Source organism: Aulostomus chinensis, chromosome 19 (assembly GCF_037954235.1).
Source record: "Aulostomus chinensis isolate RoL2024-O1b breed Wild chromosome 19, RoL_Achi_v1.0, whole genome shotgun sequence".
Lineage (NCBI taxonomy): Eukaryota > Metazoa > Chordata > Actinopteri > Syngnathiformes > Aulostomidae > Aulostomus > Aulostomus chinensis.
The window spans coordinates 15126021-15151467 of record NC_141338.1 but is presented as its reverse complement, the minus strand read 5'-3'; the positions used below and the strand labels follow the sequence as shown (position 1 = coordinate 15151467).

The following is a 25447-nucleotide window of genomic DNA, read 5'->3' as shown; positions in this document are numbered from 1 at the left end:
AATCAACTTAAAAGGCGCACGCTTCTCTGAATCATTTCAAGTGAATTCAGGCCTCATTCAGCAAATGTTTTTACACACTGAATAGCAGTGTAGCAACATTAAAGGCTGCTTAATATCTGGTTACAAGAGGTACACAATAGATAGAATAGAAAAGTACCCAGCTTCTGTCTGTAAGACTGAATTCAAGGCTTAGTTTGACTGAAGGTCATTTTTAGATTAAGATCACCTGCTTAAAATAGGTGCATGCTGCAATGCCTACACATTAGAAATTCAGATTGATAAGGCGGCACAGTAGTGCAGTGGTTAACACTGTCGCCTAGGGCTGAACGATTTATCGTTTTCTGATCGAAATTGCGATTTCAGATAACGCGATCATGTTTTCGCCAAAGCTGCGTTTTTTTTGCAGTGCTCCTGACTGACCCAGGATCTGTTGTGTCAACTATTTTACACATACATGCCGTCTCCTTACCATCCTGCCAAGCTCACCAATCAGAAGCGGCATGCTGCTCGTGAACAGGTCACGCTAACCAATCAGTATAACCTGCTCCACCTGCTCCTTAATTTCTGAAATGGCTTCAGCTGGACCAGAAGCGGCGTTAGGGGATTTAATCCCCAAGAAAAACAGCACATCGGTCATTTGGGAGTATTTCGGGTTTGAGGCTGCAGACATGCACCAGAAACAGGTACTGTGCAAAACCTGCCACACTAAAGTTGCAACATCCAGCGGAAACACAACCAATTTATACCGGCACTTGAAAAATCACCACAGGCATTTGCATGACGAGTGCATGACAGAAAAGTCTGGCGAAGATACTACTCAGGTCCATAGTAGCAAACAGACTACAATTACAGCATCTTTTGCCAGTGTAACTCCGTATGATAAGAGCAGCAGAAGACACCGGGAAATAACGACTGTCATAACACACTGCATTGCGAAGGACATTGTGTCTGTTAACACTGTCACCAAAGACGGATTTAAAAACCTCCTCCGCACGCTGGACAGAAGATATGTGATTCCCTCTGCACCTACTTCAACCAGGTTACCATCCCACAGCTGTACGTGGAGTGTAAAGAAAAAGTGGTAACAGAGCTGAAAAACGTGGAGTATTATGCCACAACTACTGCTATGTGGTCAAGCAGAACGACCGAGCCACCTCTTAGTTTGACTGTACATTTCGTAAATGAAAACTTTGAGTTGAAAAGTCGCTGCCTGCAGACAGCATACTTTCCCACTGACCACACCGGAGACAATATTGCCCTGGGATTGCGAGAGTGTCTGTCAAACTGGGGTCTGAAAGAAGAGGACCAGACGTGCATCACAACGGATAATGCAGCAAACGTCATCAAAGCTATGGAACTTAATCAATGGACCAGACTTCAATGTTTTGGACACAGGCTGTATCTTGCAATTGGTAAGTGTAAGAGTGTGTGTTTGTTTAATTTATCCATTCATACGGGTTTAATATGATGTGTGCATGTTTTCCGTATAGTCCGTATAGCTTTTCTCTTAATGTTTTTCTTTGAAGCCCTTACAAATACCTACTTTGAATAATATTATAATAACAGATTATCATCAATAGTAGATGATGAATACTGTGTACATAACAGTATTTGTCATCTACAATTGATTTGATCATTTATTTCCTTACTGTTGTCTATAATGACTTTCTTGGTTTTAATTTGTTCTCTTGCTAGAAAATCTGCCTTGCAAAAGTTTACCATTATTATCCTTACATTTTCAGCCTGTAATTCTCATTTAATGTTTATGTTCTTTTTTTGTCCAGAAAATGCTGTTAAAGATGATGCAAGAGTTCAACGGGCAACAGGACTTTGCAAACAGATGGTTAGTGTCTTCTCTCATAGCTGGAAAAAGAAAACAGCACTGAAAAAGGCACAGCAAGAATTAAATGTACCAGAGCACTCACTGATAACAGAATGTCCGACGAGATGGGGCTCAAGGCAAAAAATGATCGGGAGGGTGTTGGAGCAGAGCAAGGTGTTGTCTCAGGTCCTGTCTGAAGACAAGAAGACACGTCACTTGGTCCCCACTTGGCAGGACACAGATGTCCTTGAATCTATAAACAATGCCCTTGCTCCTCTTCAGGAGTTTACAGATGCCCTGTCCGGTGAAGCCTATGTAAGTGTGTCATACCGGAAGCCAGTTCTCCATCTCCTGAGAACATCAACCCTGACCGAAAGTGACGAGGACACAGATCTTACAAAGAAAATCAAATCAAGAGCTCTTGGCTACATTGAAGATAAATACAGCGACCCAGCCACACAGGAGCTACTGGACATTACTTCTTTCCTTGATCCTAGATTTAAAACTGACTACATAAGTGCAGAGAATGTCCCAGACATCAAAGAGTGAAGATTGAAATGGAACAGGTGGCACAAAAGGTAATTTGTCCTGTTTCTTTGTGTAGTTTAATAATACAAAATGCCACATCAAATCCAAGTGATATTTACATATTACATTTTTTAATGTGTACATAGAATGCCCAATTACTCTAAATCACATCAGACTGCAAAACTTTGACAGCTCTTATCTCTGTGTTTTGCAGGAAAAGAGGGCTCGTGTCAGCACCACAGATCCCATGCCCCAGGGTGCAGCAGAGGCAGAGCCATCCACCACAGGGAAGGGGAAGCGGACATTGGGCGGCTTCATCAAGAGCAAGGCTGTCCCTCCTTCTTCCACTGCGTAGTTGGAGGATGCCATGAAAGCTGAACTGGACAACTACCTGATGACTCCTACTATTGATGGAGAGGAAGATCCACTGGCCTGGTGGAGAGTGCACAATGTAAACTTTCCATGGCTGAGCAAAGTGGCTCGTAAATTCCTATGCATAACAGCTACCAGTTCGCCATCAGAGAGATTGTTTAGTGCCTGTGGCAATGTTGTCACATGTCAGCGCTCATGTCTAAAACCATCAAAGGTTGACATGCTGGTTTTCTTGACAAAAAATCTGTAAAGAGTGACGTAGAGATGTCAGGAAAGCAAGTATTATTGTTGATTTAGTACTTTTGAGATTTTATTTGTTTGTTCTGCACTTCACCCTGACTTGTGGTGTCAGCCTTTTGTTTAAAAAAAAAGATAATCGCTATTTTTGCTACATTTTTTAAAGAATAGATTTGCAATATTTGTTAGCTGCTGAGCCATAAATGAATAACCCACCTATTGTAATGTCTGACATTTTTCAGAAGGGAAGAGGTAGGGTCATTTTATTTTAGTAAGTTTTATTTTATTACCATTAATTTTCAGTTTCACTTAGAGTAAAAAGAGTCCAGGTTTCTTAATGTGGGGTTGAATAAAGTACTTTCACTGCTGCTATAGATGTTGCTAAGCTAGCTCCCTTGAGCCATGAGACTGACCTTGACCTATACCTACTTGAGTGTAAGGCTGTTGGGCAAGATCATTTGGTAATTGTTGAATTTAGTTGTTTTTTTTTGGAGTTGTTTTGTATTTTATTTAACTTAACACAATTAAGGATTTTTTTGCACTACTTTAAGTTAACAGCCAAAGAGGGCTTTTTTTTAGTTTCAGTTGTGATAACTGCCGTTGGTCAAGGACTTAACAGAATGTACATGCATGTTTCTTGTCAATAAATACATTTGAAATCAATTCTTAACTTTAGTTTTCATTCTCGCATTATAGTAATGGCATTTAATGTTTTAATGTAATTTTGTCATGTTTGTAAATGTTACTGTACATGGTGAATATTGCACTGAAGCTTGATTTGAAGAAAATCGTGAAGAAAATCGAAATCGCAATATCTGCCAGAAAAATCGCAATTAGATCTTCTCCTAAGATCGTTCAGCCCTACTGTCGCCTCCTTCAAGTCCTGGCTCCATCACAGGATCTTTCTGTGTGAGTCTCCATGTTCTCCCTGTTCCTGTGTGGGTTCTCTCTGGTACTCCAGCTTCCTCCCACAGTCCAAAGACATCAAGAGGGGACGAGGCTGATTGATACTCTAAATTGACTGTGAGTGTGAATGGTTGTCTGTCTCTGTGTTGGCCCTGAGATGGACTGGTGACCTTTCAAGGGTGAACCCCGCCCCTTGCCTGAAGGCTGCTGGGATAGGCTCCAGTCCCCCCCACGACCCTTAACAGGATAAGAGGTAGAAAATGGATGGATGGATGGGTTTTTTCAATAAGAAGGGAAGATCAAACAGTTAAGCAGCATGGTGACAACTTCATGAATTGAGATTGTGTGGATTTTTAAAACTTGTACCAATGTAAATTTAAAAAAGAGATGTCTCGATTCAACTTCCTCAGGCTTTCATTGAGTTGTCTGCATCGCTAAGACTGACAATCCTGGATAACTCTTCCTCACAAAGCTGCTTTGCCAAATGCCTCTTTTAACTGGCTTTTTCAATCCAGCTGTGAGTCACTTGAAAGAGGTGGAGTTCTTCAAAACAAGCTTTCATGCAACTAAAATGGTAATACATTAAGAGCCATATTTTCCAGGGGGGAAAAAAAAGAAAGAAAGACAGTCCTTATATAGTATATTTGAATAGATAAATAAGTGATTGCAGTAACTAGGATATGGGGAAGGTTTTAGTATCAAGTTGGGCTTAAGGGGAAGAAAGAGTAATCCATCCAAAACATTCAGCTTCCTCCACTATATACACACTATATATATATATATACATATATATATATATACATATATATATATATACATATATATATATATACATATAGAGAGAGAGAGAGAGAGAGAGAGAGAGAGAGAGAGAGATGATAGATGGATAGATGGATAGATTTTTTTTAACTTTATTCACTCGCATTGTTTATTTATTTCCCCAGCATGCTGCCTCTGTATCCTTCTCTCTAGGATCTTGCCTGCTTTGAGTCTGTATTTGTTTGCAGGTCAGGTTACATTTCACCACTCACACACACACGACAACCTCCCCACACACACACACACACACACACACCCCAATCCACCCCCCCCCCCCCCCCCCCACACACACACCCAACCAAACGCAGAGAGAGGTCTGTGAGCTGGCAGCTCTGCCAAATGAAGCCACAAAAATTGCCCGGCCTCTGTGATAAGAGGTTGTCGGAGCAGGTTTTGCAACAATTTCATGACAAAATGAGTCCCAGAATTGCTTCTGCGACATCTAATCAGATACAGATGAGAGTCACAGGGACTAAACAAAGCTGGAGAATATAGAGCAACAGATGAAGCAGATGAAATCACATTGTGTCACCAAGCATCATAATAAGGTCTTGTTTTATCTAAGTTCTCGACAGTAGTCCATCTATGTAAGTGACTAGTATCTGGTGAGGGGCATGGGCCCTGGTTCCTGACTAGACTGGATCCACCAGTGATCCAGTATTATTGATCCCCAACCACAGAGGAGACAAGTAGCCTAGTCTAACATTAGTTTGGCCTTTTGCTCGAGTTGGTAACAGGTAGCTAGTAGGAAAACAAACCAGAATAAGTATTAGAAGTATTAGAGGAAGTAGTTGAAGCAATGTGCCGGATCCGTAAGTGCACATTTTGCAACCACTAGAGCAGCTTTGCAGTTGACATTTCATTAAAACTCTTGTGTGCCTTCCATTGATCTTCCCTCCACTGATATGTTCCGTTCGACTCCATCCTCCTTCTCGTTTAAAATGGATGATGACGAACATTTACAATGTTTGCTGGAACAACTGGATACGGAACCAATCCCCTGATCAATCCCAACACAACAAGACATTTACAAGAGGCCCTAAACCCGAGAGTAGATCAATATCAAATGGGTCCAATATGCAGCAGTCATGTACTGGTGAGCACGGTCCTACCAACCAGCTGCAGAAACCTCCAAAGTTTGAAGTCAGTGTAGAAATTCACACAGACACTCTTGGCTTAGGAAGGTTAATTAATTTCTCAGGAAACGTCTCCTGGAGCATGGCGGATCCCCTTCTCGTTCTGTTTATTATTATGTTCGTCTTTTCTTTACAATTCATTGATGCATCAAATGATTGAAGATGTGACTGAGGGACTACCAATATCCCACATCCCTGTTAGGAAAGCAAATCCCTAAATGAGGAACTGAAGAAAGCAGAAAGCATGAAAGATATTTGAGGAAACATGGAGCTCTGCTGATGCTCCATCAACAGAAATGCTAAAATCTGAAATGGCAAAAGTGACTTTTTGACTGCCTCTTGAGCGTTGCTCGGCTCTCTTGAACCCAGTGAGATGTCACTTTGATGACTACATACACAGGCAGGAAATAAAGTTTCCACCATCAGACGACTCTCCTGGAAACACAATTTCAATTCGTTTTACAAGTGAGGCTTCCTTTAGATCTTACAGCAACTAAATACAGGGGAATTATACTATTTTTGTGTTTTTGTACACATTTTTTAAGTCACAATGCTGACCCATGCCTCAAAAACAAACAAAACAACTCTTGCTCTATCACTCTTAATTAGCACTTTGGGGTGTGGTACTGGTCCAGTGTCTGTTTGGGTTGTTGTCTCTTGGTTCTACATAAGCAGTTCACCAAAGACTGAACGGATCAGATTTGGAGAAGTCTGAGTGGTTGATCTTCAGCCTGTGGATGTGTTGATGGAGTTGTGGACCGAGCAAGCAAAGGATGTTGACTGTAGTCAGATCAAGAGAAAGCACATTGTCAACGGCAGCTCTGATGGCTGTGTTACTGAGCAGACACGGGGAACAAAAGCAAGCTCAGAATCTTTTACTTCATTCAACTTGGAGCACAGCACCTTTTGGGATCCAGAATGATGCAGAGTTCACTGCAGCCTGACAGCTCCTTCTCAAACACGTGGACAGATCATCACCTCCAGATGACGGGACGCTGACAGAGAAAACACTGCTCGGTGATTTCTACGGGACCCTTGGGGCAACATGACGTGTCCTCACAGTATTTAGAACTCTAGCCTTTAGAGATGGAAAGCAACATTAATTCAAGTTTCTTTTAGGAAACAGAGTTAGAAGGATATGCAGTATTCTTTTTGTGGTAGTTTTTAAACACAATATTCAACTATATCATATTCAGCATTAAAAAGACTGTGGCCTCCCATTAAACTGAAGGCACGGATATTAACTTTCATCCGGTGTTGAGCCTGAGCAAGGGTTAGTCAGGTCGAGATAAGCAAGTCTCCAGGAAATGAGTGCAAGTGAGTGCACTTCAAATTTTTTACTGTATTCTTTCTTAACCTGGATTTGTTTTCTCTGGATGTGATCTGAGATTTTGTGCACTCCAAAGAGATCTCAAGATAACACAGACAGAGACTAGATCAAGACAGGAGGGAAAACGACACTCTGCCTTTGGAGATTGGATTTTTGACAGGGAGATAAAGCAAGGAGGTGAAAGGCGAGAGAAGACATCTTACTGGAGAGGACTCATGGGTGAGCGTCCTGACAGGAAGGGTCACTGAGGAATCCGAGCAAGGAAAAGGGAAGAGGGGGGTGAAAGAAAAGAGGGATAAAATTTAGCAAACCAGAATGGAGCTCAAATAAGAGGTGAGAGGAGACTTCAGGTGCTGCCATCCAGAAAAAATGTGGAGTGAAAGGAACGGGAAGACTTATGTGACGGGAAGGACAATAGTGAGGTGGAAAAAAGAGCAGCGTGTCAGGATAAAAAAGGAGAAAGTTCCCCTCTTGGATGCGTTTACACCTCCACGACCACACTCACATGTGCCATTAAGTGATTTTATGTAAGAAATGGTGAGGAATTGATTGAACCTGGTTCTGAAACTCTGTTCAGGTTAATGCTTTTAATCCGTCACCACAAAGGGAAGTAATGGAGGAAAAAGGCCTTTCATTCAATCTTTGCCACGATGAGCTTGTATAAGTGGATGAAAGGAAGGCCAACACACCCCATTGTTGGTAGGCACCACAATAAACCAGGCCGTACTCAGCGAGGGGTTACTCATGTATGTATAGAACATGAAAACTTCAAAAAATGAATAATAAATCATGTTTGATGTATTATTTAGACTGCTTTTGTTGTACAGTGGACATAACATTAAATATGCAAACATTTTCACAAGGAGGCTTCATCATTTGTGCTCCTAGAAGAAACCTCTGCTTAGCGTCTTGAAATGCGCTTGGTTTAACTCAACTCCGGCCAGCAGCTTGGACCAGTGAGGACTCGCAGCCCGTAGCCACATCACCTAAACCTTAAACGCAGAAATTCGACCGGACACAGCTGAGTCATGGCAGCCACAGCTGATCGCAGCTGATCTGGGTGTTTTAGGCGAGTTACAGAAGCTGCTTGGTTCTCTGCTCCATCAAGTATAAGTGGCGGGTCTGTTTTTGAGGGATGATTTTATGCTACTGATGTTATCTGCTAACTGACATATTAAGAGGTTGTGGTCGGTTCACATATTTTTAATGAGTTCGAGAAGATTGGCTCTCTCTTCCTTTCAAAGTTGATGAGGACAATTACTTTCTTGGCTTGAACAGCGTACGAGCCTTTGACTTCCCGACTACCTGCAGTGTTTATTCTGAAGGGGTCAACGTTTGATTGGTAAAAAAAAAAAAAATGATGGTAAAAAAGAAAGCTGAAATGCATTGAGCTGAAATGGCGATATTTATTAAATTATACAGTATTTAATAGGAAAAGGTACAACAACAACAACCAGCTGCTAGAACAGCTTCAATGCGCCATCATCTGCTGTTTCAATGATGTAGCTGGTGGGTGGAAAATACCTGGAGCTGTGGCTGCTTGTGTAGGTTAAGATCTGCTGACTGGTAAACCCATCCAGCAGTAACTCCTTCTCATTCTGCGTGGAAGCTTCTGCATCAGTGTTAGATGAGCTAATGAGCCGTGGGAAATCAACGGCTGTGGTGATGTGAAGAAGAGAAACTGTACAATTTAGCCTAATTGGTGCAGGGATGAGACCCACTATTGTAGCGGAGGGGCAAAGGGTTCAGTCCACGGAGGAAGTCTCTTTGCCTGTTATTTTGATGGTTAAGAGCAAGCTAATGGATCTTCATGGGCACTTTTTCTTTTTCTTTTTTTTACTTGTTTGCTACACGTTTGTATGTTAATGATGGGATCAAAAGTTTTAGCGAGTTGATGTCAGAGGCATTAACAGACAATTTGTTAATAGTGTTTATGTGTGGCAGGCTAATGTAACAGAGAGGGGCGAATAATTAGCATTTGTAGCATAAACCACAAGCAATTAGGTAACAGATTAGCTTGATTTCCGGTGAGAATGTTTCAGAATAAAGCCAGCTCTGGCAAAATAATAATAATCAAACATTGGCGCTTTTATTTTGAAGGCAATACGACTGCACTGAAAGTGATTGTGTAGATAAAGGATACATGATTATCTGACTAGACTGACAAACAAAGAGAAAAGACTTTTCAAGAACTATTTTAATTGTTGACAAGAGAACCCTTTAGGCGACAAAATGTCACATCCCATATTTATACTCTGTTTTGTCAAACAGTTCCTTCCCTTGAACATTCCTCAAATGCTAATAGATTTCTAACTATCATACCTGAAACATTTTATGTCTTATTCAGGGTGCCATAATATTTACATCCAGATTAATTTAAAGAATTTTGACAATCAAAAACCAAATCTCTATGACCTGCCAGGTCATAGCCTCTTTCTCTTGAATACAACCCAGTGGAGGGTTTCCACAGGATCTCATGAATGTACCATGTCAGTCGTTCACTCAGTGACCATGAAACCAAAGCTTGAATGCCTGCTGCGACGTCTGAGAGCGAAAAACAGACAATCTCTCTTGTTTTTGGCAGAGTTTGCAATATTTTGGTGTTGGGGGGTTTAACTACAACTCCATGAAACACAGATGAAACTATAACTGCGTCTTGTAAATTTGCCAAAAACATGGAGCACAATGGATACCCAGATTCTACTTTCAGTGATATTTCAGTATAAAATGACATGTTGACTGTTTTTACTTGCATGTTAGTAGAGGTCACGTAAATTCAAAACTTAAGTATGAGTCATAATAAGCTGCTTGAGCAGGCCAGGGTCTAGACAGGCTTGAAATCTGAGTTCGACAGATCTGATTCAAATCACATCTGGAAATGGTTTGAGATCTGATTTGACTCCGTGTCAGTCTAAAAACTCGAGTACGACTGTAAAATTTCTTTTGCATCACCCACAAACTGTCTCTCCATAGGTTTTGGCCATGTTAAATTTGTGTCTCAGCGATGTCTGAACACAACAAATCTGATCTCTTCACTTGCAGACGACCGTACGGATGGAGAAAAAGATGTGATTTGAGGTAAATCTGATTTTAGAAAGAAATCACATTTACCTGGAGTTTGACGAGGCCTTAGTGAACAGAGGGAGCAGACTCCTCAGCTGATGAGGTGAGAGCTGCCCCCCTCCTCTCTCTCTCTCTGTCTCTCCATCACTCTGTCTTTACATGTCAAATAAATCTGTTGTGTCTACAACTCATGGTTTATAACTCCAGACCAGCAAGGAGTAAGTGAAGAACCCAATATACACACACAAATATGAACATAGTGTGAATGCAGTGACATCACATGCAGACATTTGCAAAATTATGCAAATGAATGTACCTGCATCTTGATCAGTGTACACACCAAATTATATTTGAAATAACCGCAGCTGGGCACAATCAAGAGTCATTAGTTTAATACGTGACAGTGCAGATATTCATCAGCTCCCACCCACTGGGTCACAGTCTCCTCTTATTGGAAGGAGCAACCACAGCTGCACGATGTTTTCAGCTATATTAACGGCGATGCGTCAAGGTGCAGATGGTAACTTCAGAGCACATCTATCCAACTTTCTGCTCTGCTCCGCTTCTCTAGTTTTTGCATTCAAGATGAGAGTTATTATTCCCAAAATCATGAACCCAAATAGACAAAAACATCAAAATGTAGATTTCAACCATTTCAAGATTGTACTTGTTATGCACGACCCTGTTGTTTTCAGAAAACACAGACAGAAGCCACATTTGATTTGTGATATGATTCAACCACTGCAAACTAAAATCATAGTATAGACAGTATTCCAGCACAACATGTAGACCACAGTGATGTAATGGTCTGTGTGTGTGTGTGTGTGTGTGTGTGTGTGTGTGTGTGTGTGTGTGTGTGTTCATGTGGTCCATTGCCATATTGATTAATCTACCAAAACTGCATACTCAGGGATTGCAGTGTATTTCAGTACAGTATGAGTTTTGAATATTCTTTAAAAATAAAAAAATCGTATCGATCTATGTATATATACGTGTGTGTGTGTGTGTATATATATATATACATACACACGTATATATACATATATATATAAATAATATACATATATATACACACACACACACACACACAAATATATATATAAAAAATAAGGACGGAAAGAATCATGGCTTCTGAACAAGGGCCAGATGTCAAATTAAAAATCCCACCCAGTGTTTAGTATGCTGAACACATTGTGGATCACTCATCACTTGGCACTTAGGGCATCTCTCTCTCTCTCTCTCTCTCTCTCTCTCTCTCTCTCTGTCGCTCTCTTCGTCCCTCTCTAACTCTCTCTAAGAGTCTTTGATGCTTGGAGAAAGGGGGACGGGGCACGAGGAGGGGGTAACCCACAGCACACAGATGTTACGTGTGACGTAGAGTTGACATGCAGTGCAAGAACAAATATTTCTCAAGTTCGGATCCCGTGGAGAAGGAGAAAATGTCAGCAAAACAAGAATTAAGAATTGGTGTGTCACTTTATAGATGAGGAGAGAAACCCTGTGACTCATCAGTCAAAAGCTTTTTGGCTTTTGATGTGATGTAGGCTTTTAGCTTATATCAATTTGAAAGCGTAGAGGGGGATGCAACATGAATACTGGAGATGAGCATGTTGGCACAACACAGGGGTCACTGCACGAGTTATATGAATTAAGTGCTGGCAATTTCTAATGTTTTTAGCTAAATAACCAACTTGATTTACTATTAAAGAAAAGATTATTTCAGAGCTTCACAAGAGCTGCTGAGCTGCTTGGTTTTTGAAGGGTAACGAAGCAGCAGAACACATAACATGGTGAAGCTAGGACACATTTTAAATGCAGTCTTAAGAGCTTGTCGCTCATGTTTTCAGTGTTTGTTGGATTTGTATATTAAAGCTGGTATGTTTCTCAAAGAGTAGAGAGCTGTTAAATAAACATTTCTGGCCTGAGTAATGCAGGAGGCCGGGCGAGGAGAACCACAACACTGGCTATATCAGCTCATCTTGACTTAATTACAATGATCATGTAAAACAATCTTGGGATAAGGTGAGTTAGAGCAGAACAGTATCGGTGTGGAAGTGCAGCTCAACTGGCACATGCATGACCCCCCAACACACACACACACACACACACACACACACACACACACAAGTGTGTACTTTTCCACTAAGGCAATTGTGCTGGTCTGAACGAGGAGGCGGTGGGAGCTGGCTCACCTCTGACTAATTCCCTGGCTGAAAGTCCTCGCACTGGAACAATTCTCGAATCAATCTGATCGTCTTCTGGAGTCTGATTAATAAATGTACTTCAGCTCACATTAATCCACCAAATATAAAAGTCAACAGCAAAAGAAAACAACAATATCCTACACTTTGGTGGCACTGTAGTGCAAGAGTAATGTGAATGAGCAATTCTTTTCTCCTAGTGTGGTCCATCACCCCTGGCTAGTCTACACTCTAATGCTACGCAGGCGCATTTCCACCGGGCCACTCAGTTAGTCAGTCACTCAGCAACAACCTTATAGGGCTTATGGCCTCAGGGCTCATTGAACAGCATTTTATGACACTGGCAGATCTTTGTGCCGTCTGTGCTCTTCTGACAGCTGGAGTCTGCTGGTCGAGGGGTGAACCATGGGCTGAAGAAGAGAACGTTACATAATCAGTGGAGGAATTTCCCCTGAACAGCAACGTTTTCTTTTTAAATTAGTTTAGGGTGGCCACCAATCTTTTCCAACAGCAAACAGAAAAATGCCAGATCTACCAAACAAATTTATAAATTTAATTTGTTTAAATGTCGTCCACATTAAGGTCACATTTGCATTTAGGCTGGGGTGACATCTCAAGAAAGTGCTGGGGACCTTCACAGTGTCAGTGGAGCATTTTTGTTATGACATTCAGAGTAGCAATATTTCTGCTGTGAAATGTCTCAAAAATAATCCATCTGATTGTGGTTGAGAAATTGGTAACCGTTGGCTGAGGCAGAGGTATGACTGACGGACCACCTAGGCCAATCCAAAACTCGTGTATAGGGTATACAGAGATATGTCAGAGGGTAAGCCCAAAAAAACAAATCCATAGTATCCTATGAAAATCTTCAGTCAAACTTAACCAAACTAGCCCATCAGAGGCAGGATAGGATTGTGGGCGCGTCCTCCATGGATGCTCATCCAGAATGTCCACTTCCTCCAAGAACCCAAAAATAAAATTTTAGCAGTAGAGCCCGTGGTGCATCAGCTGAAGACTGAGTCACAACATCTGTTCCAGACTCCTCACCATGTCTGGCAGAGCTAGCATTGGCAGTGTTAGCCTAGCCACTGGTGGTGCTATAGCCCGTCTGAGAAAGTAGAGGGGTTCAATGTATAAGGGGACTTGGAAACATTGCATGTCCAGCATGGGAGAAACCATATTTGACTGTCGTATAATCTTCTTCTGTGTATTCATGTTTAAAATCTTTGTCCACATATTTGAAACATAAAGAGAAGTTCCTTCCTTGGAAGTCTTGGAACTCATGTCTCTCTCAGATCAATTCCCTAGAAAATCCTACAGATACATCAACTCCTGGGAGCTGAATTTTAGTGGGAGTGAGTCTGCGTGACTGGTAGATGTTTTCAGAGTGAAGTGGTTTTCATTCACTTAGCTTGCCTGTTTAGTCAGGAAACATTTCTCCTCATGGTGCACTTTCTAACACAGTCCCATGTCACTCCGTGTTTTTCATCGACTATATTTCTCCCAATGTGCTCAAGAAATGAAAAATATCATAAATTGTTGATGATGTGTTCACCAGAGGGATCATTGAACAGCTCAGTGGTGCTAATCAGAATCGTAACCAACACAAATAAGATGACATCTCCTTCCCGCTGGAGAGTTGTTATTATAACCCTGTTAAAGAGAGCTGATGGTGTTCTAAACCCAACAGAGGACGGAGATCCATGCGCGTGTGTCTGTGTGGGCACTCATGCTCAGATAAGTAAATACAAGACAACATGGAAACGTGGATAAGAGAGATTTATCAAAGGACAGAGACACCTGTTAATGTTCAGTGTAGCGAAGTTGATTTTCTGACAGACTGGAATTCCAATTAGTACACTGGGGAATGCAACGATTGGTAAAACAGTCCAATTATTGTTCGGAGCAGATGTTCTCTCTAAAAAACAATACACAGACAGACTGTTTAGTAATTGGCAATGTGGCCTCTGGAGTGATGATACCCCCCCCCCCCCCCCCACATCCCCCACCCCAACCCCATCACCATTTTTGACAGCCGGCTGTGTTTTTCGCTCTCTGTACAAAGATATAATACACTACAATTCATCAGTAATGCTGTGTAATGCAAGATGTCCACCTTTGCACCACTACTCCATATACATCGACACATTGAAAAGGGAATACTCACACAAGAGCTGCACTAATGTTTGCTAGAAACAGCAGAACCAATCTCAGCCCAGAAGGTTATGTTTTCATTGCTGTGTATTACTTTGTATATTTGTCAATATGAGGACAAAATGTCATTTTATGATATTTGCCACACTGTAAGAGTAGTGAATCAAAAATTAATGATAAAGAAAGCAAAAGGAATGTTTCCCTATCCCACCTTTTATTCCCCAAACAATATAGTGCAAAAATTCCCATGAAAGCCAGAAACTGCAAAATCCGACTAAAACCCAAATGCAGTTCAGATATTAGTTAGCAAAATCTAGATAAGGCCATTTAATTATTCTGTTACGGTCTCTGTATTCAACAGCTTCTGCAACAGTAGGTGGCGCTATGCTGCCCTTACAGCTGGCCGCAATCAGACTTTATTCCAGTTCACCTTTTCTTTTGAATGCCAGTTGGAAAGCAGAAAACGCTGTACCTCTCAGAGGGTGGAATGAAATTCAGAGACTGAAATTAACAAACAGACCAAAAAAAGACCCATACAAATCAAGTACCCATGCAGCCCCGGCCACAGATTTAGACCAGGATCTACATACAGTAACCACCCACTGAGTTTACCATATACAAAGTATTGATTCTGTATCTATGTTTAAGAACATTCTCACATTACCAATTCAACACACTAAGGTGTCTTGGTTGTCGCTCCAACCGCGGCTCCAACCCTGCCACTCTGAGGAGCACCGCACGTCACATGTGGAGTCGTGATTTCACCTGCTGGTGAGGAGTGTAGCATGTGGGAGGGTCACACTGCGAGGACACATACCCTCATCTGGCTGTGCCTGAACAACTAGTGAGGCGAGCAGCAGGTCTAGTAAAGCTTATTGATCTGTGATGCTGTGCAAGAACGGCATTGCTTTCTGTTTAACTGGCTTCTATCATACACAGACACACACCCATAAAGGTGCACACACAGAAACTCCGATGTGATCCCAGGTATGTGCAAACTATTTCTGTTCATCTGGTACGTTTTGAGGAGATGATCATGATCCTATCTCATGCCACCAGAGTTCCTATGGGGGTTTATAATTGCTAGATAAGGGTCCTAACAGGCTTTCCCCCACAAACCTACTCCAGCTCTGATTGGCTGCACGGTGCTACAGGGCACACTGAAGCGCAGGGGTCAGAAGTGTCATCATTATCAGAAACAAACAGGGGAGGCAGAGAGCAAGAGATGATGGGGCACACACACACATACACAGACACAAACACACACAGTCACATTGACAGGAGACAGATAGCTCCCATGGGATCGTGTTACACAGAGGACCAACAGAGGCGGTGTTTGGCATGAATGCTGCAGGAGAGGCATTCATGAATGATCACACCCATAATGATGGTCGTCATCTCTCTGTCTGTGTGCACTTCCTTGTGCTTGTGTGTGTGTGTGTGTGTGTGTGTGTGTGTGTTTGTGTGTGCGCGAAAGGCGTTGCGCGTGCGTGCTTACATGTATTTCATGTCTTGTATCATTTCAGTTTGATTTGTCCTCCTGAACCAGGGTTTACCGTGCAGTTGTTTGCATATAGTTCTCACATGTTTAAAAGGAACACAATTTTTTTTTCTATCCATCATTTCTCAAGCCAGATAAGCAGTTAGAAACCCTTTTCTCCTCTTTGTGCGCACGACCACACCACCACTAGCTAACTGCAACTTAGCTCAGCCAATCTTCAAGCTTTTATGAACGCAAGCAGTTGGCCAGTAAAGAGTCTGTGGACAAAGAAACGCATCGTGAAATACGGTCTCATTTGTTTGGTTGTGTACTGTGAAAGCTCCTTGATGACATCATGGGGTCCTGCAGTTTGTGTGTTAATTGCTGAAGAGAAGACAGGGAGATTGACTGTGAAAGTTTATTGGAATTTGAGGAGTCATGGGTTTTTTAGGTTTCACAAAACCTCTCTAACTAATCTCCGACTGATCTTTGAGCTTCTCACTTTGATCTTGTCCAGGATCAAAGTAAACCTAACACTTCACTTTCTAGCCTGAAAAATGGTTCAGAATTATATTGAAGTAGACTTTAAAAAAGGAATAGCAAGTGTGAACAAGGGGAGGCATTGCTCAGGAGTTAGAGTGATTGTCTAGCAACCAAAGGGTTCCTGGTTTGATCCTCACCCCCCCCCCCCCCAACCATGTCGAAGTACCCTTGAGCAAGATACTGAACCCCTAATAGCTCCTGGTGGCCCTGTGACAGGCTGGTGGCCCTGTGACAGGCTGGTGGCCCTGTGACAAACTGGTGGCCCTGTGACAGGCTGGTGGCCCTGTGACAGGCTGGTGGCCCTGTGACAGGCTGGTGGCCCTGTGATAAACTGGTGGCCCAAAGTGTACACTGCCTCTCACCCGATACCACCTGGGATAGGCTCCAGCCACCACCAACCTCCCGTGACCCTCAACAGATAAGTGGTATAGAAAATGGATGGATGGCAAGAGTGAATAACCAGAACTCAACAGATTCATGAGAAAGCATTTCCCTGTGTAGGTTTGTCTTTGCGTGCGTGTGCGCGTGTGAGTGTGTGTATGTGTGTTCGCAGGCCCCCGGTCGGTATGGCAGGTCTGCTGTCTGTCACGGTGATGTAAGTGGAAGGTAGGGTCTCCTTCAATAAGCTTTTTGGAGCTTAGCCAAGAAACATCTCTCTTCTTCAGTTACAGCTTCTTCTTCGATGGCTCTCCTTCCTCCTATTCCTTCTTTGCACACCACAAGCCCACCCCCCCTCCCCGTGGCTCACTCTCTTCACCTCTCATTTGTATTCCCTTTCTTTCTGTGTTCCATCTCCTGCCTTTTAACCTCCCTCATACCCTGTTGAGAGCCATTGTACCTGAGTATAATAAGAGTGTAAACGCAGTAGGAAGAAAAGTGCTGTATTGTCTTCTGCTTGTCACAAAATGTCAGCACATCTGCAAGGACAATTCCATCAAAATCATCTGATTCTTGACTGCAACTACACAGGAAGACTGAAAAAAGCTTTTAAAACACCAAGGAAATTGAATTGTGATTAAAACATTGAGTGAAATGCAACTCAAGCACATATAGGATGCACAGATTAACTCTAATCTCTGGAACAGTTACGGAATGTCAGCAAATAAAGTACTAGAACAAACAGGAAATTATATCAAAGGTCAATAGTAGGGCTGCAACGATTAGTCGACGTTGTCGACAAAAATCGATAATAGAAATAGTCGACAATGAATTCCATTGTCGACTATTGTCGCCACACGCGTTTTTCCAACAGAGTGAGGCATCTCACTTGATTATAATCTGTGCTGGGAGTCGCTCAAGCGCAATAGCATCTCTGTCTCTGAGCGGAACGCGGCGTCAACATCAGGTGCGCGTACCAAAACTTCTAAAGTTTGGTGGCATTTTAGCCTGGATACGGCGAATAAAAAGACTACTTGTAGAGGTTGCAAAGCAGACCGTGCGTGTCATGGCGGTGATGCACGAACATTTAAAGAAGCACGTCGGGCAGTTGAACGAAACGGAGTCTGACTCGCCTTGGTGAGATTCAAGTAACATTCAAGCCAATACGGTTTTTATGACACACATTGTACATTTTAAAAATGTATTTTCGCTATAAAAGAGAGCTCTCGCATTATACCAGACTGCGCCTGACAAACGTATTTTAAATTAATGAATGTTCAATAAAAGATGTATTTTTCATTGTACCCATCTTTCTTATTTATTATCATTTGCCACATAATTAAATCAACTTCAGGCTGAATTTAAGAAAAAAATAATAATTATCCGATTAGTCGACTAATCGTTTCAGTAGTCGGTGACTCGTCAACTATTAAAATAGTCGTTAGTTGCAGCCCTAGTCAATAGCATGGTTCCTTGCTGCTTGTAAACACAACATTCACTCAAATCTGGCAGTCCTCCTGGACTCAATGGCACCAGAAGCAACCAGTCACCAGCAAGCTAACTGCTGGCTAGCATATGCTAAACACTGGATAGGACAGGATACGAACCAGCAAGCACATGGCAGCGTAAGGACTGGTTAGCATATGCTAAACACTGGCTGAGACAGGCTAACTCGCTATCAATGCCGGTTGGGACAGACTAAGGACCAGCTAGCATACTAGGACCAACAAAACACTGCGATCTGACTGTTGGAAAATGCTGCACTCTCTTCCTTCAAGAGAATAAACAAATGTATTCCTGCATGATATTTGTTAGTGTATCATACAGGCACTCACATGGGCTTACAAAACAATACAATTCAACAAAAACCAGATCCAGAATGCTTTCAGACCCACTGCATAAAAACCAGGCAGTAAAATAATAACCCCCCAACAATATGCAGCCCTCCACCCAGAGTCTCCAGCTGTTGGGTATCAGGCTCACCATATTCTGAAGTTTTTGGCACCGCTGTCCAATTAGTGTGAAATATATTCCTACAAAGGTCCATGATGTCAAACTCCAAAACCACCAGATGTGTTGAGAGTGTTGTTTCTTCTGGATGACAGGCTTCTAACCCTGTAGCCCCCCAGTTCAGCCCTTCAACCACAGTCCCCTACTAACATGATCACTGGTAACACTGGGCAGTCACATGAGCGCTGAATAAGCATAACTTAAACATAATTAGCCATTTATTAATACTCTTTGTGACCATATTTTAGAGTGGGAAACATGTTCCTTTATGTTTGTGTGTTTATGTAACCTCCCTAACCCTACCACAGCCTCCCCCAGTTGACATGATTAGAAAATGGTATCTAGACACATTAACTGTTTATGAAGCAGTAACTAACCAGTATTGATGTTATTGTGCAGTGTTCCACAATCAAGATTATACTGCTTTAAGGAGACACTTTATAACTCTTAGAAAGCAACAAAGTCATCTTTATAGACCCACATCTTTGAAGCAAATATGTATTTTGTTGCCACACACCAACACTTAGACTGAGCATTTAATTTTCTCGTTCCCTGGACTGAATCTTTTAACTAACTTCACCAATGATGCATGGACAACAGATGGCACATTAAGTCATAAAAATCCAGCCTGTACCATTTATTTAGAGCATTTTTGCGATTTTTTTTTTTTTTTGGAAACTACGTGCCCCATGAAAATCCATCAGAAACTAAATGGAAACAGACTCAGCAGCCCATGTGTGTATTCAGAATAATACAGTGTTGTACATTTTAATAATGACCAAAGCTAATGTACTGCCCAAGGTAGCAGAAAAAGGTTTTAATCTGAGTGTTGGGTGGTGTGTGACACAAAGTAATTGTGATTTCCCCATGGGACGAAGAGGTGTGGCAGTCAGGTCCTCCCCACTAATAACCGTTCAGTCACTGTCACTTTAACGCGTCAAAGATGGGTTGAACAGTCCCGCTCTGACCCACTCAAGGAAGTCTGATTGTCTCAGCTTTTTTCCACTTTACGTCACGCAGCAGAGCAATTCCACACACATGCTACCGTAATCACAATTAACACTCCTACAATTGACTTGACACTCCCTCCAGCACCCCGCTGTTTTATTGTGATTGTGCCGTTAAAAAATGCTTGATTTAGCAGCAGCAAATTATAAAAATTGGGACTAAATTTTCAGGATTTCATTATTCAGTTTGCAGTAGAAATGCAGGAACTGGCAAAACTTGCAAATTATTATGAAAATTGCAGTTTGTTACAAGAAATGCAACCCCATGACCCCGACTATAACTAGAATCCTATATAATTACTTCCTTTGATAATCAACATGCTACATCATAGAAAGAGTATATTTAAAATCTGTATTTAACCTGGATGGATAAAAATGCAGTGCTATACTTACATTAATCTTGACAAACAGAGACACCGTATAGATCTGTAGGAAATTATAAGTCATTAAACTGACAATAAATGATATAACAAACTGACAAATAATGATTATAACACACACAAGTGAGACATTTGGATGAAAATGTGATCACTGACAGAGCTGGACGCAGACAACACAGAGGCCAGTTAAACACTGATCATTTTCCTGACCAAATTCTAATGATACAACGCTTTTTGAAAACCAGAAAAAAAATTGATTTGATTTATGAAAGAGAGCAATTGATGTACAATTGCCTGATGTCACTGTAACCTTGGATTTCCTTAAAACTGCCTACTTTTGAATCTATTGATCAAGATATTAATAAAGCGGTTGCAGTAGTGTATGAAGAAGATTGCTAATATAGACATGAGAGCAGAAGCCGACCCACCCAAACCAAGACATTTAGATGTTTGTGTTTGTGTTTTTATCTGGGCAATTCTATTTCATTAATATTCCCGAGAGGATGTAGGTGATAAAATATGGGCCATGTTCCTCAGTAACTAGACTCATCCCTCCAGAGGGTATTTACACCACTGCCAAATTACAGGACGGTTAATAATAGACATCACATTCCCGGGAGGCTCTGGGGTCCATCATGTGACGTACCCCACCAGAAGGCTTGTTAATTATGTGTATCCTACTACACATAAAATCAGACAGCCAATAACGCTGATAGAATATATACCTGTTGCTGAGTATGCACCAGCACTTTTGATGAGCGTGCAGGTTTTGACTCCACGAATGGCTTTTATTTTGCAGGTTGGGGGGGGGTATGGAATGAGAATAATCACATTTTAAAAAACAGAGTGAGTTCCTTTCAGGTAAATACACACGTACACCTTCCCTACAGAATTAAGTCAGTCCTATTTTTAGTTATATTCTCTATAAACCAGGCTAGTGGATTTGAATGCACATTTACAAACCATGACAGTGCTAATTAACCTTCAGCTCTTTGCCCGTGTGATCAAATAGAATGATTATGCATAATCAATTTACAGTCTGTTAAATTTGTGCTGAGGCACTGCGTTTAACAGACAAATGCAACCCTCCTGCATCAACAAAAGTCACCAGTTTGTGCTCCGGGCCATTAAGTTAGTGTGACGTAATACCAATACCGCTGCAGGTAGCAAAGCCTTTCAGCAACCTCAAGTTAATTGCAAGGTGTCCTTTTTTAATTTAATTGCAATAGCTTCAGATGTCCATCCATCCATCCATCCACTGTCACGCACTTATCCTGTTTCAAGGTTGCAGGGGGAGCTGGAGCCTGTCATCAGGCAAGCGGGGGGGGGGGCAGGCTCCACCCTGGACAGGTTACCAGTCCGTCACAAGGCCACATAAAGGCCAACAACCGTTTACACCACCTAGCGACACCAATTCACCTCACAATGTTTGGTGGGAGGAAGCCAGAGTCCTCAGAAAAGCCAAAGCCAGCTGGTGGACTCAAAGTCACAAGACTGCGGGGCAACGGTGCTAACCACTACGCCACTGAATCAAGCACAACAATAACACAGGAGGTCCAAACTCACCTGATTTAAAAGGTTGACCGCAAGCTACACAAACACCAGTTACTAAAAATTAGGAACTTTTGATGTCATATTATATAAGCCCCTAAAAATCTGGCTTGTTTAATCCTATTGAGCAACTTTCAACGCGGCAAACTTTAATGGAAATGTGAGGGAGAAAAAAAAAAAAACGAACCAGATTTCAGTGATGTTCCCGACTCAAAGCAACTTAAAACAAATTTGTGTGCAGAAGGCAGGCCACGGATGCAGTCCGCTGCCTAACTCTGAGCGTATACCACCTCCTGAGACCTCCACCAAACACAGTAAACAAAAATAAAGCTGAAGCACTCACAAACTAAAGGGAGTTTGCTGAATCAAGTCAACACTATCAAGCGATTATTCACTCACTTTCTAATCTCTACAAGCAAGATCCTGCATAGAAATAAAGAATCTGTAGGTGAAAACGGCGAAAATGTCAGCAAAGGGAAGCTTCTGGTTTCTGTTTTAAGCTGTTACGTGAGTGTAAGCTGGCTACTTTTGAAACAATGCATTTGTATTCGTCATCTTTCAACTCGATGCACCATCTCAAGTTGCTCCACAGACTGTAAACAATGAGCAGGGGACAGGAAGTCTTGGAGCAGATGTCCGCCAGCTGCACCTGAACCTCGAATTACTAACCCATTCTCACTCTCAGCAGCTAAATTGTCAGACATAGCTGAGGGGACTCACACCAGAGCCCACATGGCTCAGTAACCAGGGCCGCATTTTAAGCCACTCACACAAGGAAAGTTCGCCCAAAAATTAAATTCACTCATTATCTCCTCAAACGCAGTCCAATGGAAGGTCAGGTGACGCTTATTGGTCTAAATAACACCGTTGGAGCAGGAGCAGGAAAAGTTGCATCAGGATCATCTGACACATCTTGAAGGAACAGTGAGTAACTCTGAAATGTACAAAAAAAACAAAAAAGAATACAACACTTCAATAGTTTCCTGAACCCTCAACACGTTGTTTTAACAACAACACTGCCACCATGTTGTTCGTGAGGCTGGGACTTTGCGGTAGATAATGACTCCATCCACTGTCCCTTTAAGATTGAGCCACATATTGAGGGTGCGTTGTGACACTGCTGGCAAGTGTTGACCTCAGGAAAGAACCACTTTGGTGTGAGTCTTGGTTTCAGGAGAAGAGTTAGAATGCAGTTGATGAGAGGTTCGCGATGGTTACGGTTAGGTAAGCTCAGAGGAAATGCATTATGCTAATAAGTTGGGGGGGGGGGGTTGTGTTTGGGTCTGCATTTTTCAGTCTGTATTTTTTTTGTGTTAGGGTCTGCATTCACCTTGTGTGAGTATATCGGCCTGTATATGCCTGCAGTTACGACAGCAGTTTATGAGATGATTGCAGGAGCAGAAAGATACAGAATGACAGACACACTGTAGGACTTTGCGTGCGTGCGTGCGTGCGTGCGTGCGTGCGTGCGTGCGTGTGAGTGTGAGAGCCCAACTTTTCTTTTATGGTGTAAGAATCCCAGGACAAATTTGTTGGGATTCATTTGAGATTCTCCTTTTCAATACAGTGAACATATTATTATGCACCTTTTTAGATTCATATTTTGTAAAGAGCTGCAGTAGAAACAAGCAAACGTCTGATATTTCACTCCCCAACACGAAAGGCAGTGGCGTACTATTAGAAAACGGAGGCCTTAAGCTACTGTCCGCAGCATGAGCTGAAGGGACAGGCAATTCATGTTCTGGCCCTCACGTAATGTCACTCACGCTTCAGGCTGCTGCTCTCCTTTGCTGCCCTGCGTATCGCTTTGAAGTGGCAAAACTGGGGCTGATTCTGAATCAGAAGTGGACAAATCCTGGGTTGAGTATTTATTGATAAAAAACATACATCTACTCTATCTATCTATCTAGATATAATATATATATATATATATATATATATATATATATATATTGACAGCATTGGGGACACAGGAAGCAGAGGCACTGTGCGGTTCTCCTGCGAGCAGCAGCAGCAGTGTTGTGACTGTTCAGAAGCTTCATTCTCAGTACTGGTCAAGGGAATCTGCTGCTCTCCCCTCTCTCTGACTGAGTGTCTCCGTGTGTGTTTGTATGCCTGCTTATTGCTCTTACGACTTGTTCAGATTCTGCTGTTAGATACAGGCTCAATCAGAGTCGTACTCGTAGCTTCGTAAGACCATCCGTTTCTCCCAAGCTCGAAAGTCACATCTGGATTTACTTTTATCTACAAGATGATGAAAGAGCATCACATGGCAAATCTGGTCAAAAGAGTAGCAAAAGAGTATTTTGCACCAAGAAACTACTTCTGTTCTGGTTTAATTTCTTTTATTGAGCTTATTTCTGCAATAAATGCATCCACAGCTGTGTAGAACTAACGTTTGTAGCTCCAAGAGACACCATCCATACATCCATTTTCTACCTCTTATCCTGTTAAGGGTCACGGGGGGTGGAGCCTATCCCAGCAGCCTTCAGGCGAGAGGCAGGGGTTCACTCTGGACAGGTCACCAGTCCATCTCAGGGCCAACACATAGAGACAGACAACCATTCACACTCACAGTCACACCTACAGTCAACTTAGAGTATCAATCAGCCACGTCCTCTCTTGATGTCTTTGGACTGTGGGAAGAGCAGCTACACTCACAATCACACACGACACACCCAATCACCTAAAATAAATCTGCTCATCTTTTTCTTCCACGCTGCCGCCACGTGTGAAGGTATGCTAACACCGCGGAGGGAAGGGGCGGGTGTGTCATCAAGGCCCGCCAATCAAAAAGTCCGACTTAGAGGAAAAATTTGTTTTGAGATGATTAATTTGTTAAAAAGAAAAGAAATCAAGGCATTAAGGATGGTTGTAACCCCGAGAGTCTGGCCGGCCTCCATCATCCTTTTCGTCAGGTTTTTACTCGTCAGCTCATAGTGAACAGTGATTTTGTTTTAATTGTCATTGTCATTACTTACAAGTATTTACGTTCAGCTCACAAAATAGCCACAGAGTAAAGTGTAGTCCACGAAAAATTTCGGTTTTCGTGTCGTTTCACAAAATTAACACTGATGGGGAGGCTGTCTCCTCAAAAACCACAAGTCTCAAACAGACGCTTCTCATGTCTGATCGATAACTCGCACCACGCCACAAATAACGTCACTACATTCCTGACAAAAACGGGGTTCTTCAAGGCACAGCTCTCAGCTCTGCACTCACACTTCACTTCACCCTGCCACTGAGCCACATGAGCTTTACTTGGTTAGGTTTAACTGATCCTGGTATCGCAGCATCGCCTACCGCTGCAGAATTTCACCCAAGGACAGAGTTTGAGGGAGACTGGTTGGGTTTTTCAAAAAACAAGGAGGGTGTGGGTACCAGTTGGATTCCGGGAGACTATTTCCCCAACCTCAACACTGTCAGTGATGTCACATGACTAGATGACACTCACGTCTTTGATGTCATTTGGCATGACTGACAGTGATGACATAATATCAGGATCCAGGCTCCAAATTTATGGAGTAGTT

The 25447-nt window shown here is 42.1% G+C and overlaps 1 protein-coding gene and 1 long non-coding RNA gene across 2 annotated transcripts in view; one reads left to right on the top strand and one right to left on the bottom strand.

The window, feature by feature from the left end:
- LOC147244197 (uncharacterized) overlaps window positions 1–25447 on the bottom strand; it is a 96348-nt gene that overhangs the window by 49043 nt on the left and 21858 nt on the right. The gene's annotated exons all lie outside the window — the stretch shown is intronic.
- Window positions 650–3611, top strand: LOC147244198 (E3 SUMO-protein ligase ZBED1-like). Its single transcript, XM_086187304.1, has 3 exons — window positions 650–1412; window positions 1785–2400; window positions 2565–3611. Exons 1-2 carry the CDS (start codon window positions 1127–1129, stop codon window positions 2369–2371), a joined length of 873 nt encoding a protein of 290 aa, XP_086043430.1. The 5' UTR covers window positions 650–1126; the 3' UTR covers window positions 2372–2400; window positions 2565–3611.